Raw genomic sequence first — 12245 nt, forward strand, 5'->3', positions numbered from 1 at the left:
CCCAGGAGAGGTATTGCTGGATCCTCCGGTAGTACTATGTCCAATTTTCTAAGGAACCGCCAGACTGATTTCCAGAGTGGTTGTACAAGCGGCAAACAGGTTCTGTAGCATGTACCTCCACACTGGGCATCCAGTCCCCCTGGGGACCAGGATCAGAGTCTGCTCCAAGAGGTTCTCACCTCTGCNGGACCGGCCTTAGCGGGTATTGCTCAGCCTCTGAGAGCACTGTGGATGAGCACATCTCTGTGGGTAAATTGCTGTTTCCCACTGAGCCAGCCCACTTCTCTAGGCCAGGCCCAGGTACCAACAGTGTAGTTGCCTGTAAGGATCGGCAATGGAACCCCCATCTATTGCCTACACCAGTACCCTGACCTGAATGTATTCACCAGCTTTCATCACTGTGACAAAATGCCTGCATGCATCTCTTGCATAGAAAAAGGCTTTTTTTAGCTCACCACTTTGGAGCTTTCAGTCCATCATCAGTTGGCCCCATTGAGCTAGACCTGTGGTGCAGCATCATGATGGGAGCATATGGCTAAGCCAAGCTGCCGGAGATGGAGGGAAAGGGGGAGGGGAGGGGAGTGCCAGAGTCCCATTGTCCCCTTCAAGAGAACATTAGTGTAACTTCATTCCACCAGGCCTCTCCTTTTAAAGGTCCTACACCTCCTAAGAGCACCAACCTAGGAAGCTTGGGGTCTCTGGGGACATTCACCTGATGGGAGCAGAGTCTGCTGTTTGCCTGGGCTGAAGCCCAAGACATCACTAGAACAGCAGGCTCACAGCTCTGCCCTGTGGATNGTTCTAGAATGTCACCTCTTTATATTAGTCTACCACTTTATGAGTTCTGCATGTCTTTAAAAGGTTTTATGTCACTAGACTTCAAACCTCNTGTGTTATCTAAAAATAATCCTTAAAGGCCACAGTAATGATTGTTTCCCACCACCACCACCCCTTTGGCCAGAAGAATCGACAGGATTTAAAAGAAGGCTAAGCTGAAAGACCAAGGATCAGAAAATTCTTGGAAATACCCATTAAAATAAAAGACCAGTTACGACAAGTCTTTGCCAGGATGGGGAGGAACCTGGACACGTGTGCAGAGCTGGAAGGGAGGTAAAACCATGAGAAGGGTGGTCTGTAGTCCCTAAAACTCACAACACAGAGAGATCATGGGCCTTGTAGTCCCACACTTTCACGAGAAGCTGCTTAAGAACTGGTACTCCAGCACTCCCAGAAGCCTTAGTGACACCAGCACAACCCAGAGATGGGCCAGATGGCGGTCTGTCTGCTCAATGGAATATTACTTAGTCATGCAAAGAAATGAAGGGTCGATGCCCGCTATGGCATCAGTGAATCCTCAGCAAGCCTGACTGAGAGAGAGATGCTACAGAGAAAGTCCTCATTCGGTGACACCTGCTGACATGAGGTTTAGACCAGAGGAAGTAGGCTAGAGGTTGCCAGGACCTCTTGCACACAGTTAAAGGACATGGAGGTGATAAAGGTTTCACCTCATTAGACATGGTGGCAGGTGAGTAGCCCTCTGAGAGCACTAAAAAGCACTGAGTCGTGCTTGGTGCAGGGGAATATTCATGGTCCNTGAGTCACATCTCAGAAAAGCTGTCCTAAGTGAGAAACAATCCCTCCCACCCCCGGGGCTGTGTTGGAGGAGACATCACAGGTTAGGGAGTAAGATGGCTTGGTTTTACTTATCGGGAAATGGAAATCCAGTTCTCTAAAAAGCCTCTCCTTGGAGCCTTTTCTGGGAAACATTACAAGTCTATCTACCCCTTGGCTGACCCCAGGCATGGAGGGGCGTTCTTCCCAGGAGGAACGAAGCAGAGTTCTTGCAGATGAGAGATGGCGGCAGGCTGGCTGGGCCTTGGGATGCCTGCAGGCTGGCCTCAGCCCAGGGGTCTTTGACCCAGCTTGTTCTGTCCATTTCCCATCCCCATTTTACAGATGTTGAAACTGAGGTCCAGTGTGCCTGCCCCCAGAGTTGCTCATGCCCTGGCTTGATGGTGAGCCCNTCTTTAAGTCTCTTTCCACCTCGACATATTTTCTCTGTGCTTTGTCCCATTCAGGGAAAATGCTTTGGGCTGGGGAGGCCCAGAGTCAGAAGTAAAGGCCAAGTGTTTGGAAATCCCAGCTTTGTCCCCCACCCTCCGTTCTGCCCTCTCCTAGGCTCTTCCAGCTGTTGCTCTAGTCGTCATCATCACATCTGCTAGCTTGCTGCCATCTCAATTTTTCCAGCTTGCACAGTGTTCCACCTCAGCCCCCTCCCCTCCCTGATAGGCTGGCCAGAAGAGGTGCACATTCTGGCCTCAGTCCCACGTGTCCTGCTCCAGCTGGGGTGGACTGCAGGCTCAAGCTTGCTAGCAGTTCCCAAGAGGGAATACTCTCTGATAAGTTATGAGGCCCTTTAGACTGTGTCATTAGAGAAGGAAGCTAACGGTCAGAGTTGGACAGCAGAAGACCCCGTCACAGAGGAGACGTGGCTTTTTACAACTCCAGGCTGCTGGCAAGGCCTGGGCTCATTTATCGGGTCNGTTAAGGTAACAGGCTCTGGGCAGCGTGTCATGCTTTCTTTAAACCTGGAATGGAAGTTAAAGGTGACCCTTCCTCTAGGAAGGAAGGACCCCTTTCATGTAGAAAGCAGCCATCTCTACCCTCACGCTTTCCCGTGATCCCACAAGGCCCACCGGCCCCAGCTTGATAGACTAGAAACAAGTTGTGAGTATTGGTCAGCTTTGCACTGCTGTGACAAGACACCAGAGAGAAACACCTCAAGGGAGAAACTGTTGGCTGTAGTTCCTGGCTTCAGATGGTTTCAGCCTGTTATGGAGGGGAGGAACAGCTAGCTTGTGACGTCCATGAAGCAGAGACAGAGAATTCCCTAGGCTGGCCGCATCCTCCCTNTTTGTCCCCCAAGGCCTTCAGCCGCTGGGATGGTGCTGCCCACGTTCACAGTGGTTCTAGTCCTTCCCTGATGCTCTCTGGAAGGCTTCAGACACAAGCAGCAGTGTGTACTGTGAGTTTCTTTGGCACTTCCAAGCCCAATCCAGCAGACAGCCGAGGCTGCTCATCACCCTGAGTGACTCACCTAAGGTCTCATGGAGAGCGCCCTCTCCCTGATTGTGTGGGTTCTAGCCCTGGCCACCTGACCCTCACACTGTTTTTCCCAGCATCGAGTTACTATAGAGATAGGACCATTTTTATTGCTTCTGAGCCACCAGAGAGCAGATGAGGTGCCGGCCAGTGTGAGGCTGGGCCTGCAGTGGTTTCCTTATTCCTGCGGGCTAGGCTGATCAACGCCTCAGTCTGCTGCTGCCAGGCTGTGGGGACAGCATTCTAACATCCAGTGAGTGCTCTCGCCACCCTTCTGAGGGCCTTTGTGTGGCTTCTTCATCAGTCCTCAGAGCAGCCTGGACCCCTGCACCACTTCCCACCCATCTTACAGATGAAATAGAAAAGCAGTTAAGAAACAGCAAGTTGGCAGGTGTTGGGGCACTCCATATCCCTTCTCATGTGCTACCATGTTCCTGTGGGCATGTGCTCGTGTGTGTGTGTGTGTGTGTGTGTGTGTGTGTGTGCATGTGTGTAGGCCTGAACTCAGCAAGGGATTCTTCCTCTCATTTTTTCACATAAGGTCTCACTGTGTAGCCCTATCTGACCTGAAACTTTCTATGTGGACCCAGATGGTCTTCATCTCAAAGATTCACCTGCCTCTGCCTCCTGAGTGCTATAATTAAAGATATATGTCACCTTCTTGGCCCTGGGTTTTCCCCCTTTTCTCTCTACCTTAGTTCTTGTTCAACACTGGTTCTTTGACTAGGCATAAAACTTGTCCACTTGACCAGGCTAGCTGGNCAGTGAGCTCCAAGGTTACCTGTCTTTGCCGCCACCCCATCTTTCCAGTGTTGGGGTTATAGGCACATACCTCTGTGCTCCACTTTTACCTGGGTGCTGGGAATCTGAGCTTAGGTCTTTGTGCTTGCATGACAGGCACTGTACCCACTGCCCCAGACCCCCTTCCCCAGATCTGTCCACTACTGTCTTAATCAGCATGATCATGNGGGACAGGCTGAGCATGGGATTCAGTCTAGACAATGTCAGAATGCTCACGAAGAGTTTTTAGCAAAAGAGCCAAATGACCAAAGTGAATTTCAAGGTCTCATCAGTGCATGGAAAACAGACAGGTGGACTGTGAGAATGGAATCAGATATCACAGACATTGAGGCAGGAGGTGGTCTGTCCTACGGATGCTGTGATGGAGGCACCAGTGGACTCGGGGAGCTTATGGAGGAGTGGACGTGGGAGGAGCTTGATGCCCGCAAAGCTGGCTGGGAGCTTTTCCCTCTTCTCCGGTTTGTTCTACAAAAGGCCTCGCCTTGTCCTGTGCTCCTTGCTGAGGGTCCAGAAGCTCAGGTGACCACTTCTGCCCTCACTATTGATGACTAGTGGCCCTGTGTATGCCTAACAGCGTCCTACAGGGCAAACCATGGCCACCTCTAAGAGGGAGTGGTCCAGACTTCCTCTTACCTGCTTGCGGGATAAAGACAAATGGTTACAGGTGACTCTAAAAGGCAGAAGGGCTCAGCCACATTGTTGGACATGCTTTCTTACACTGCAGACTCTCACAGTGCTACAACAGACAGAAGGGCAGATACAGAGAGGCTCCAGCATACAACAGACCTGGTCTGGGGTCTTCTCTTCTACACCTTAGCAGGAAGCTTGTGGCAAGAAACGCTATCTGCTCTCATAGTTCAAAAGAAGAAACCTACATCTAACATTTTGGAATGAGAAGGTCTGACCTTTTGGGAAGAAGCCTCTTTGTTGACCTTAGGCTAAATTGTTTTGGTCTTCCCTCAGTGTCTTAGCCTGCCTGGATCTGACAGGGACGTGGGTTGTCTTAAGCAGCATGTGTAAAGGTACCAGGACCACGGGGAGCCGGACTTGTCTGATAAACCAAAAGGGAGTTGCTGTAGCCAGGGTGGGGAGGGNGTGCTGGGTACCCTCCCGTGTCCATTGGGGGCTTGTGACATGAGCCAGACAAGCAACTCTAATCCTCTCTCCTGTTCTGCCTAGCGCCTACACTGAGCCCTACAAGGTCTGTCCCATCTCAGCGGCTCCCAGAGAGGACCTCACATCAGACGAAGAACAAGGAAGCTCAGAGGAGGAGGACAGTGCTTCAAGAGACCCCAGCCTCTCACACAAGGTAGGGCACCCCCAGGTGAGGGACTGGGGAAGGATCTGGAGGCAGAGATGTGGAGGTGGAGAGAACAGGAAAGACCACACCCTGCCCCTTACTGCAGCCACTCCTCAGTCACTGACTGGGCAGTGGCTGAGGGAGGCTCTCAGAAGTATGGTTGGAGACACTTCCTGTTGGAAGAAGTTTGGGACTTTCCAAAGTCTTCGTGGGCAATACGGCATGGAGCTGCATGCTTTGCGACAAGATGAATCCAGAGTCTAGTGTGTTTAGGCCTCAGTCATCTGTAAGGTGGGAATCAGGAGACTCAGCAGGCTGTGGCAGGAGATGAGGGAAAGCTGTTTAGAAGGGGCGCAGAGTGGCTGTTATCCTGGTGAAGACAGAATCTGTTCATGGCATGGCACATCAGTGCAGTATAACCTTCCGTGGGGTGCCGATTGCCCCTCACTACCCNTCTTCAGTCTTCCCATGCCCCCCAGGAGATGTTCCACCTTGGACATCTGCAGGAAATATGGCCGTTATCTGGCCATCTTCCCCAGAAGCCCTCCCCGAGTCTGCTCTTCTTTCTCCTCATGTCCCCTCCGAATGCAGTTCAGTCTCAGCCAGTGGCCAGAGAAGGTGGTGACTGTGGAAGTTGGGCTGGGACCTGGCTCTCACCAAGCTTCTGGGAAGAGAACTGTCTTTTGTTTTGTAGCCAGACTTTGGCTTCTTTTAAAAATACACTTGGGTCTCTGAACACTATTTCTCCAAAGTGATCAACCAAACTGTGTAGGAGTCCCAAGAAGGAGTCTATCTATAGTGTTTTACTGCCACACCCTGCCTACTCCTGCCCTGCCCTGCTCTGCCCTGCCTCCTCCTGCTTCTCTCATACCTCCTTCTGCCCCTACCCTGCCCCTACCCTGTGTCCTTCTGTCCCAACCCTGTGTCCGTCTGTCCCTGCCCTGCCTCCACCTGTCCCTGCCCTGCCTCCTCCTGCCCCTACCCTGTGTCTTTCTGCCCCTGTCCTGCCTCNTCCTGCCCCTACCCTGTATCCTTCTGCCCCTGTCCTGCCTCCTCCTGCCACTGCCCTGCCTCTTCCTGCCCCTGCCCTGCCTCCTCCTGCTCCCGCTCTTCCTCCTCCTGCCCTACTCCCTGCTCTGCTGTTTTTGCTTGGGCTGTCCGGTTTTTCCCTCCNTCACCCTGGCTCTCAACAACCCCCACTGCTCTCCTGTCCTTCCTGGCTCTCCTCCTGCCTCTGCCCTGCCTCTACCTCTTCCTTTTGCTGCTGAGCTGCAGTGCAGCCCCAGAGATTCATAACCAACATTACCAACTCCCTCCTCTTTACAGTTGAAGACACAGGCTGAGTGAGCAAGCCACTGGCCCAGGGTCACCCTGCTGGCAGTTGAAGGGCTTGGGGGCTTGAATGGGTCTGGCTGGTTTATATTTGTTTTTCTCCCTCCACACTTTCTTCTCTCTAAAAGAACCCCGACTCCTTGCTGGAAGGAAGGAGAACCCCACATTGCTGGTACCTATTAGAGAGGCTTTTGGCTCTCCCGAGCATCTCTGGTGTTGTGGGATCTGGAAGCAGGAGACCAAAGGCAGGGATTTGGAACTGGTGGCTGCCACCAGTGGCAGGCTCTGTGCTGCTCCTCCTCCTTGGCCCATCAGCTTCCCAATCTCTAAAATGAGAGGTGTTGGTCACGGGAGGGTCCAACAAGACAGATGTGAGAGTGTGGCCAGAGGCTACAGCAGGGACAGAGACACAGTGGAGCAGTGAGATCCTAAGGCCCTGGGCATCCATGTGCACTCAGAGGTCAGAAGCAGGGTAACTTGCAACCAAAAGTTGGTTCAAACCCAGCCTCTTGCCAGCAAAGTAGCAGACAACTTCTTAACTGCTACATCCTTTGGTTTCTGTGAACTTGAACGAATAATTATGGCGGCGACTGCAAGGTGGGGGCGGGGCCAAGAGACTCAGAGAGATGCCTGTCCTGCAGTTAGAACACACAAGAGGTCAGAGGTCAGGAGTGTGACCCTGTGGATCAGGACAGTTAAGACAGCGACAGTTGCCAAGGTCCAGTGATCCCTGGATGGTCTGGCTGGGGTCATACCAGATAGAGCAAATGGCCAGCCAAGGCTGGGCCAAGTCAGGCCAGGAGCGTCCTGTTATTCTGAGAGCCGAAGGGCTGGGCTCTTGCAGAAGACCTCTTCCCTCTGCAGAGCCTGCGCATCTGAGCATCCTGNGCCTTTTGCTGCTGTGAGGCTTGCAAGCTATACCAGCATTGAAATCACCTTTAAAACGAGGTTTTCCTGGACTGGGGAGATGACCCAGTGGATGATTTCCTGTCACACTGTTCCATCCCTGGTTCTCATGCNGTGGAATGCTTCTGTAATCCNAGCGCCGGCACTGTGGCAGAGACGGGCTAATTCCTGAAGCTCACGAGCCTCACAGCCCAGTCAAATCAGCGAGCTTCAGGTTCAGTGAGAGATTCTGCCCCAAAAACCAAGGTGGGAGTGGTCAGGGAATGTACTCAGGGTTGACCTTTGGCCTCCCACACACAAGTACTCGAATGCACACACCCATATGAGCACATGTGTACACAGGAAGGGCAGACAATTGAACAAGCAAATTACATTTCCCTTGCACTGCGCATTGTGCACAACATCACTCCAGACAGGAGCTGGTGCCCTGAGGTCTTCCCCCACTCTCAAAGAACTCANTCTTCTGGAACTGTTCCCCATGCCCACCCCCACCCCCACCACAGTGATGTAGATCACTGTGGTTTCTTTATAGTAGCTCCGAGGTCTTCCCACGTTTTCCTTACTGCATAGTATTCCACTATTCAGATGTGCTAGCCACCTCACTGTGGAGGACATTTATAGTCTCCGATGTGTTTGCTGTTCGTCGGACAGCATTGTGGTGACTAGCTCTCTTGCCTCCTCATATCCAAGAGCAGAATTTTCCTGGATTGGGGTGTGACTCAATGAAAGAGGGTGCTTTTCTTCCTGTGCTTGAGGTCCTAGGTTCTTTCCTCAGCACCACAAGCCAAAAACCCCTTACCTCTATGGAATCTCAGGAGCTAAGAATGTGCTTGACCTCCACANGTGCTCCCATGTTGCTCCCAGAGGCCATGCTGCCCACTCAGACCTAGCTTCATATTCCCAAAGGCCCGAGGTCTGTGGCTGGTGACAGGCAGTGAAGTCTCCACGTGGGACATCCTCCCACTCCCTCACAGTGCTGGTGGGGTGGGAAGTCCAAGGAGGGCTTTTTTGTTCCCTGTCCTCTGTGCTCCCCTAGGTCAGAGAATCTTCTGACTCCACAGGCAGAGACCCCATTTCCATGCCTGTGTAGCCTCATGTAGGAGGCAAGACAGGAGCAGGCTTCCCAGCCCTGACCACCTCTGAAGAGAAGTGAACGTTTAGTAGGAGCTCCTGGGGAGGCCCAGGAGGGAGGTTTTGGGGTACAGTGGCGAGCTCCACCCTTCCCAGATGTTGGGGGGGGGGCAGGAACAGGAAGGAAGCCAAGTCCAGCTGGCCCACCCCCGTGTCTGGTCTCACCCTCTTTTACTCAGACACACAGAGGGTGTAGGTTAAAGGAAAGGAGGAGAGAGGAAGAATGAGAGGAGAATGGAAAAATAGCTCTGCTGTAAAAGGCGTTCAGAGGCCACAGACTGGTGCGCCCCGCCTGCCCAACAATGAATGCGCTTTGCAGGCTAANGGGGACTTTTCGGGCAAAATATCAGCTCCCGGGAGACCAGTGTCCAGCCAGGAGCCGGCCCCTCCTCATGCCTCCTCCCTGCACCTCCTACCCACAGGCTGCACCTAGCCATACTTCCCTAAGTGCCAGGCCCTTCCCAGCCATAGCCTGCCAGCAGAAAGGTCTCCTAAGGCTAGTCCCACAACCACAACCTCTGCCAGGCTGACCTTGGCTGCAGTCCTTCCACTTGCGGCGATACCACCTTCACCCCTTCCCCAAGTTCGTGGCCAGTTGAACCCCAGTAGTTCCCATAAGTCCTCACACAGACCTGGAGCTCAGCGTGTACCCGCTGGAGACTTACTCCTGCATATTGCCCCATTTGCCCCTTCTTTGCACCCTCACCCATGTTCCTCCACCCCAGCATGTTTGATGAGCACTCTGTACTTGCTGGGTACCAGCTGGACCATGTGCCACTTAGTTCTGTAAGACATGAGGCAAGCAAGCCACCGTCCCAGAACAGGGGCTCCTGGATAGAGATTTGGGGATCTTGGGGAGGAGGGAGAAGTTGGATGGATTTTTTTTTCAATTTCAATTTCTGTTATGATACAATGCACAACACATGGCTTTCATCGCATTAGCTTACATGCGTGGTGCTGGGGACTAAATTCAGGGCCTTGCATGTGCTGGGCAAGTCCTTACCTCTGTGCTGCATCTCCTGGGCTTGGTCTTCTAAGCATGTACAGTTCAGTGGCATGAAGCACACCAGGTTTGCATAGCGTCCTCCACCATCCATTTGCAGAACTTCTCCACCATTCCTAACAGATGTTGCATCTTCGTTAGACACCCCTTCTNCAGCCCCTGGTGCACACTCCATNGCTTTCTGTCTCTGTGGGTGTGAGGAGTGGGTGGCATTGCCTCTTGGGACTACTCTGCTGGCTCACCTCAGGAGTCCCTTAATGANACTCTGTTGTCTCAGCTTTCATCTGTACACTGGGTGGCTTCTGCCTTCTGACTCAATTGTGACCCCACTGTGAACAGTGAGGCTGTCCCTCACAATGGTGGTATCACCAAGTCTGTATCCAGAAGTTGGGCTGCTCCACTGTGCAATGATTCTTTTTTTACTTTTCATACAGTGTGTGTGTGTGTGTGTGTGTGTGTGTGTGTGCACGCGCGCATGCACCTTCTTACATTCCCACCTATGGCACAGAAGGTTCCAGTTGCCTTCCTGAGGAAGGGACATCAGAACTCTACACATGCCAAGACCTCTAAGGGAGGAGAGCTGTCCAGAGATACAAGGTACTAGGGAAGGAGATGCCCACGGTCTTCCTAAAGCCCTCACATGTGCCAGTCTCCTTGGCCTCCACATCAGCCTCACCTCCTCCCTGATCCAAGCCTTGTCTCCATGTCCACACAACCCCCATGCTCAGTGCCAGCCTGAGCCCTGGGGGGCACGGTCCTGGGAAGTCCTCCTCCGTAGACTTCACTGGCACTATCACTGTGTCTTCCCCTTTCATCTCTCCAGCTGTCCCATGTTGTCCTCTCTGTATATGGGGCATTTCCCAAGTCCTGGCCCCTTCTCAGTTCCTTATTGCATCCCGCATCCTTAGCTTCACAGCTGCAACCTTCTAGACCCATAGATTCTGAGACACACCGGATCCTAAAGTGAGCTCACCAGCACTCTCTCTCTCTCTCTCTCTCTCTCTCTCTCTCTCTCACTTCAGTGCTTCTAATGTGAATGGTGAAGGCTGATCCCTGCCGTGTCACATCTTATCACTTTGTCTCAGCCACATACCAAATAAAGTCAAGCAGTTCCCGGCCTTTGCCCAGGCACAGTGAGGCTGCAGAACTGAGTGCTGCCTGTCCTGAAGCCACCCCAGGACCTTTGCACTTGCCATTTCCTCCACTCTCTACCCTCTGTGACGAACGTCACTTCCTGCTGTTCTTGCTACAGCATTCCTGCCCATTTCCTGAACCCAGAATTGTGTCCTTGTATCTCTGCCCACTTGTGGGAGTGGCTTTTGCCTGTTAGAGCAGCCTCAGGAGGCCTGGTGCATAAAAAAAGCAGTTGTTATCTATGGATAAACAGATGAGTAACTGAATATATTCGCTTGTATCCCTGCACTTGATGAAGGCACACCTCTGCACATGGCAGGTTAATAGAGGGAAGACACCAGAAAACTCCCTCCATACAGTGGTGTTGCCAAGGCTGGGTCTCTTGGCTCCCAGGAACCTGCAATGGCTGTGGTCCATGCTATTGCAACAGGGACATTCTGAGGCAATGTGGAGTCCCAGGAGGACTCATTGGGTCCAGAGGTACCTAAGGTGCCTGGGTATCACATATCAGTGTTGAGTTTAGAGGCAGACAGGGCAGGGAGCTGGACAGGAGGATACTGAGAGTCCCCTACCTAGGGGCCCCAGCTGTTTGATTGGGNCTCAGGTCANAGTCCTCACAGTCCCTATTATTCCCTCCTTCCTGGTGTTATGCAGTGGTCTGCTGGGTACCCAGTGTGCAAGGAAACAACCACAGCTCCTCAGTGCCTGTTAGACAATCAGCATCCCAGACCCCACCCCAGGCCCCAGTCAGATGGCACAATGCCATGATGCCTGNCATGATGTCTCTGAAGGTCAGCCTCAGCAGCACCCTCAGCTCTGTGAGATGCCAATGAAGATGCTAATGTGGTTCCCAACCTCAGGGGTTCCTAGCTTGGCATGCCCATCTTACCAACTTGTCTGTGTGATGTGTCTCCCAGTCCAACAATGGCTGTCTGTGAGGCCGGGCAGCCTTGGTGCTGTGTGTGAGCCATGCATATCTAGAGAGGTATTTGAGGCTTGGGTTGGGGTATGCAGGTGGTATAGGAGCAGAGGTTGGGGTGGGGGAGCTGTCCTCGTTAGAGAATTGGTCATGGTTACATGAAGTTAAGGTTTCTATTGCTGTGAAAAAAACACTGACCAAAAGCAACTTGGGGAGCAAAGAGTTTATTTCAGCTTACAGCTTACAGTCTATCGTCCAGGGAAGTTGGGGCAAGAAATCAAGGCAGGAGCTTGGAGGTAGGAGCTAATACAGAGGCCATGGAGGGGTGCTGCTTACTAGCTTGCTCCCTATAGCTTGCTCAGCTTGCTTTCTTACCCAACCCAGGACCACCAGCACTGGGGTGGTACCACCCATAGAGGGTTGAGCTCTCACACATTGATTTAAGAAAATGCACAGGCTTGCCTACTGGTGGAGTTTTGTTTTTTGTTTTTTTTTTCCCAATTGAAGTTCCCTCTCTCTGACTCTAGCTTGTGTCAAGCTGACACAAGAACTAGCCAGCATGCATGAGAAGGTGAAGGATCATCTACAGGAGGCAGGAGCCAACAGGAGAATGTCAT

At 52.4% G+C, this 12245-nt stretch overlaps 1 protein-coding gene and 1 long non-coding RNA gene across 2 annotated transcripts in view; one reads left to right on the plus strand and one right to left on the minus strand.

Moving 5' to 3' along the window:
* LOC110296296 overlaps nt 1-10748 on the minus strand; it is a 22285-nt gene extending 11537 nt beyond the window's left edge. Inside the window, exons 1-2 of the long non-coding RNA XR_002378168.2 lie at nt 10669-10748; nt 9576-9691 (exon numbers count right to left, since the gene is read on the minus strand). This is a non-coding gene — a long non-coding RNA (uncharacterized LOC110296296). The remainder of the gene's footprint in view (nt 1-9575; nt 9692-10668) is intronic.
* The window catches only part of Fgd5 (FYVE, RhoGEF and PH domain containing 5), a 97476-nt gene that overhangs the window by 41421 nt on the left and 43810 nt on the right, over nt 1-12245 (plus strand). Inside the window, exon 3 of the mRNA XM_029478584.1 lies at nt 5083-5212. Coding sequence (XP_029334444.1) covers nt 5083-5212 — 130 coding nt within the window. The remainder of the gene's footprint in view (nt 1-5082; nt 5213-12245) is intronic.

Source organism: Mus caroli, chromosome 6 (assembly GCF_900094665.2).
Source record: "Mus caroli chromosome 6, CAROLI_EIJ_v1.1, whole genome shotgun sequence".
Classification (NCBI taxonomy): Eukaryota; Metazoa; Chordata; class Mammalia; order Rodentia; family Muridae; genus Mus; species Mus caroli.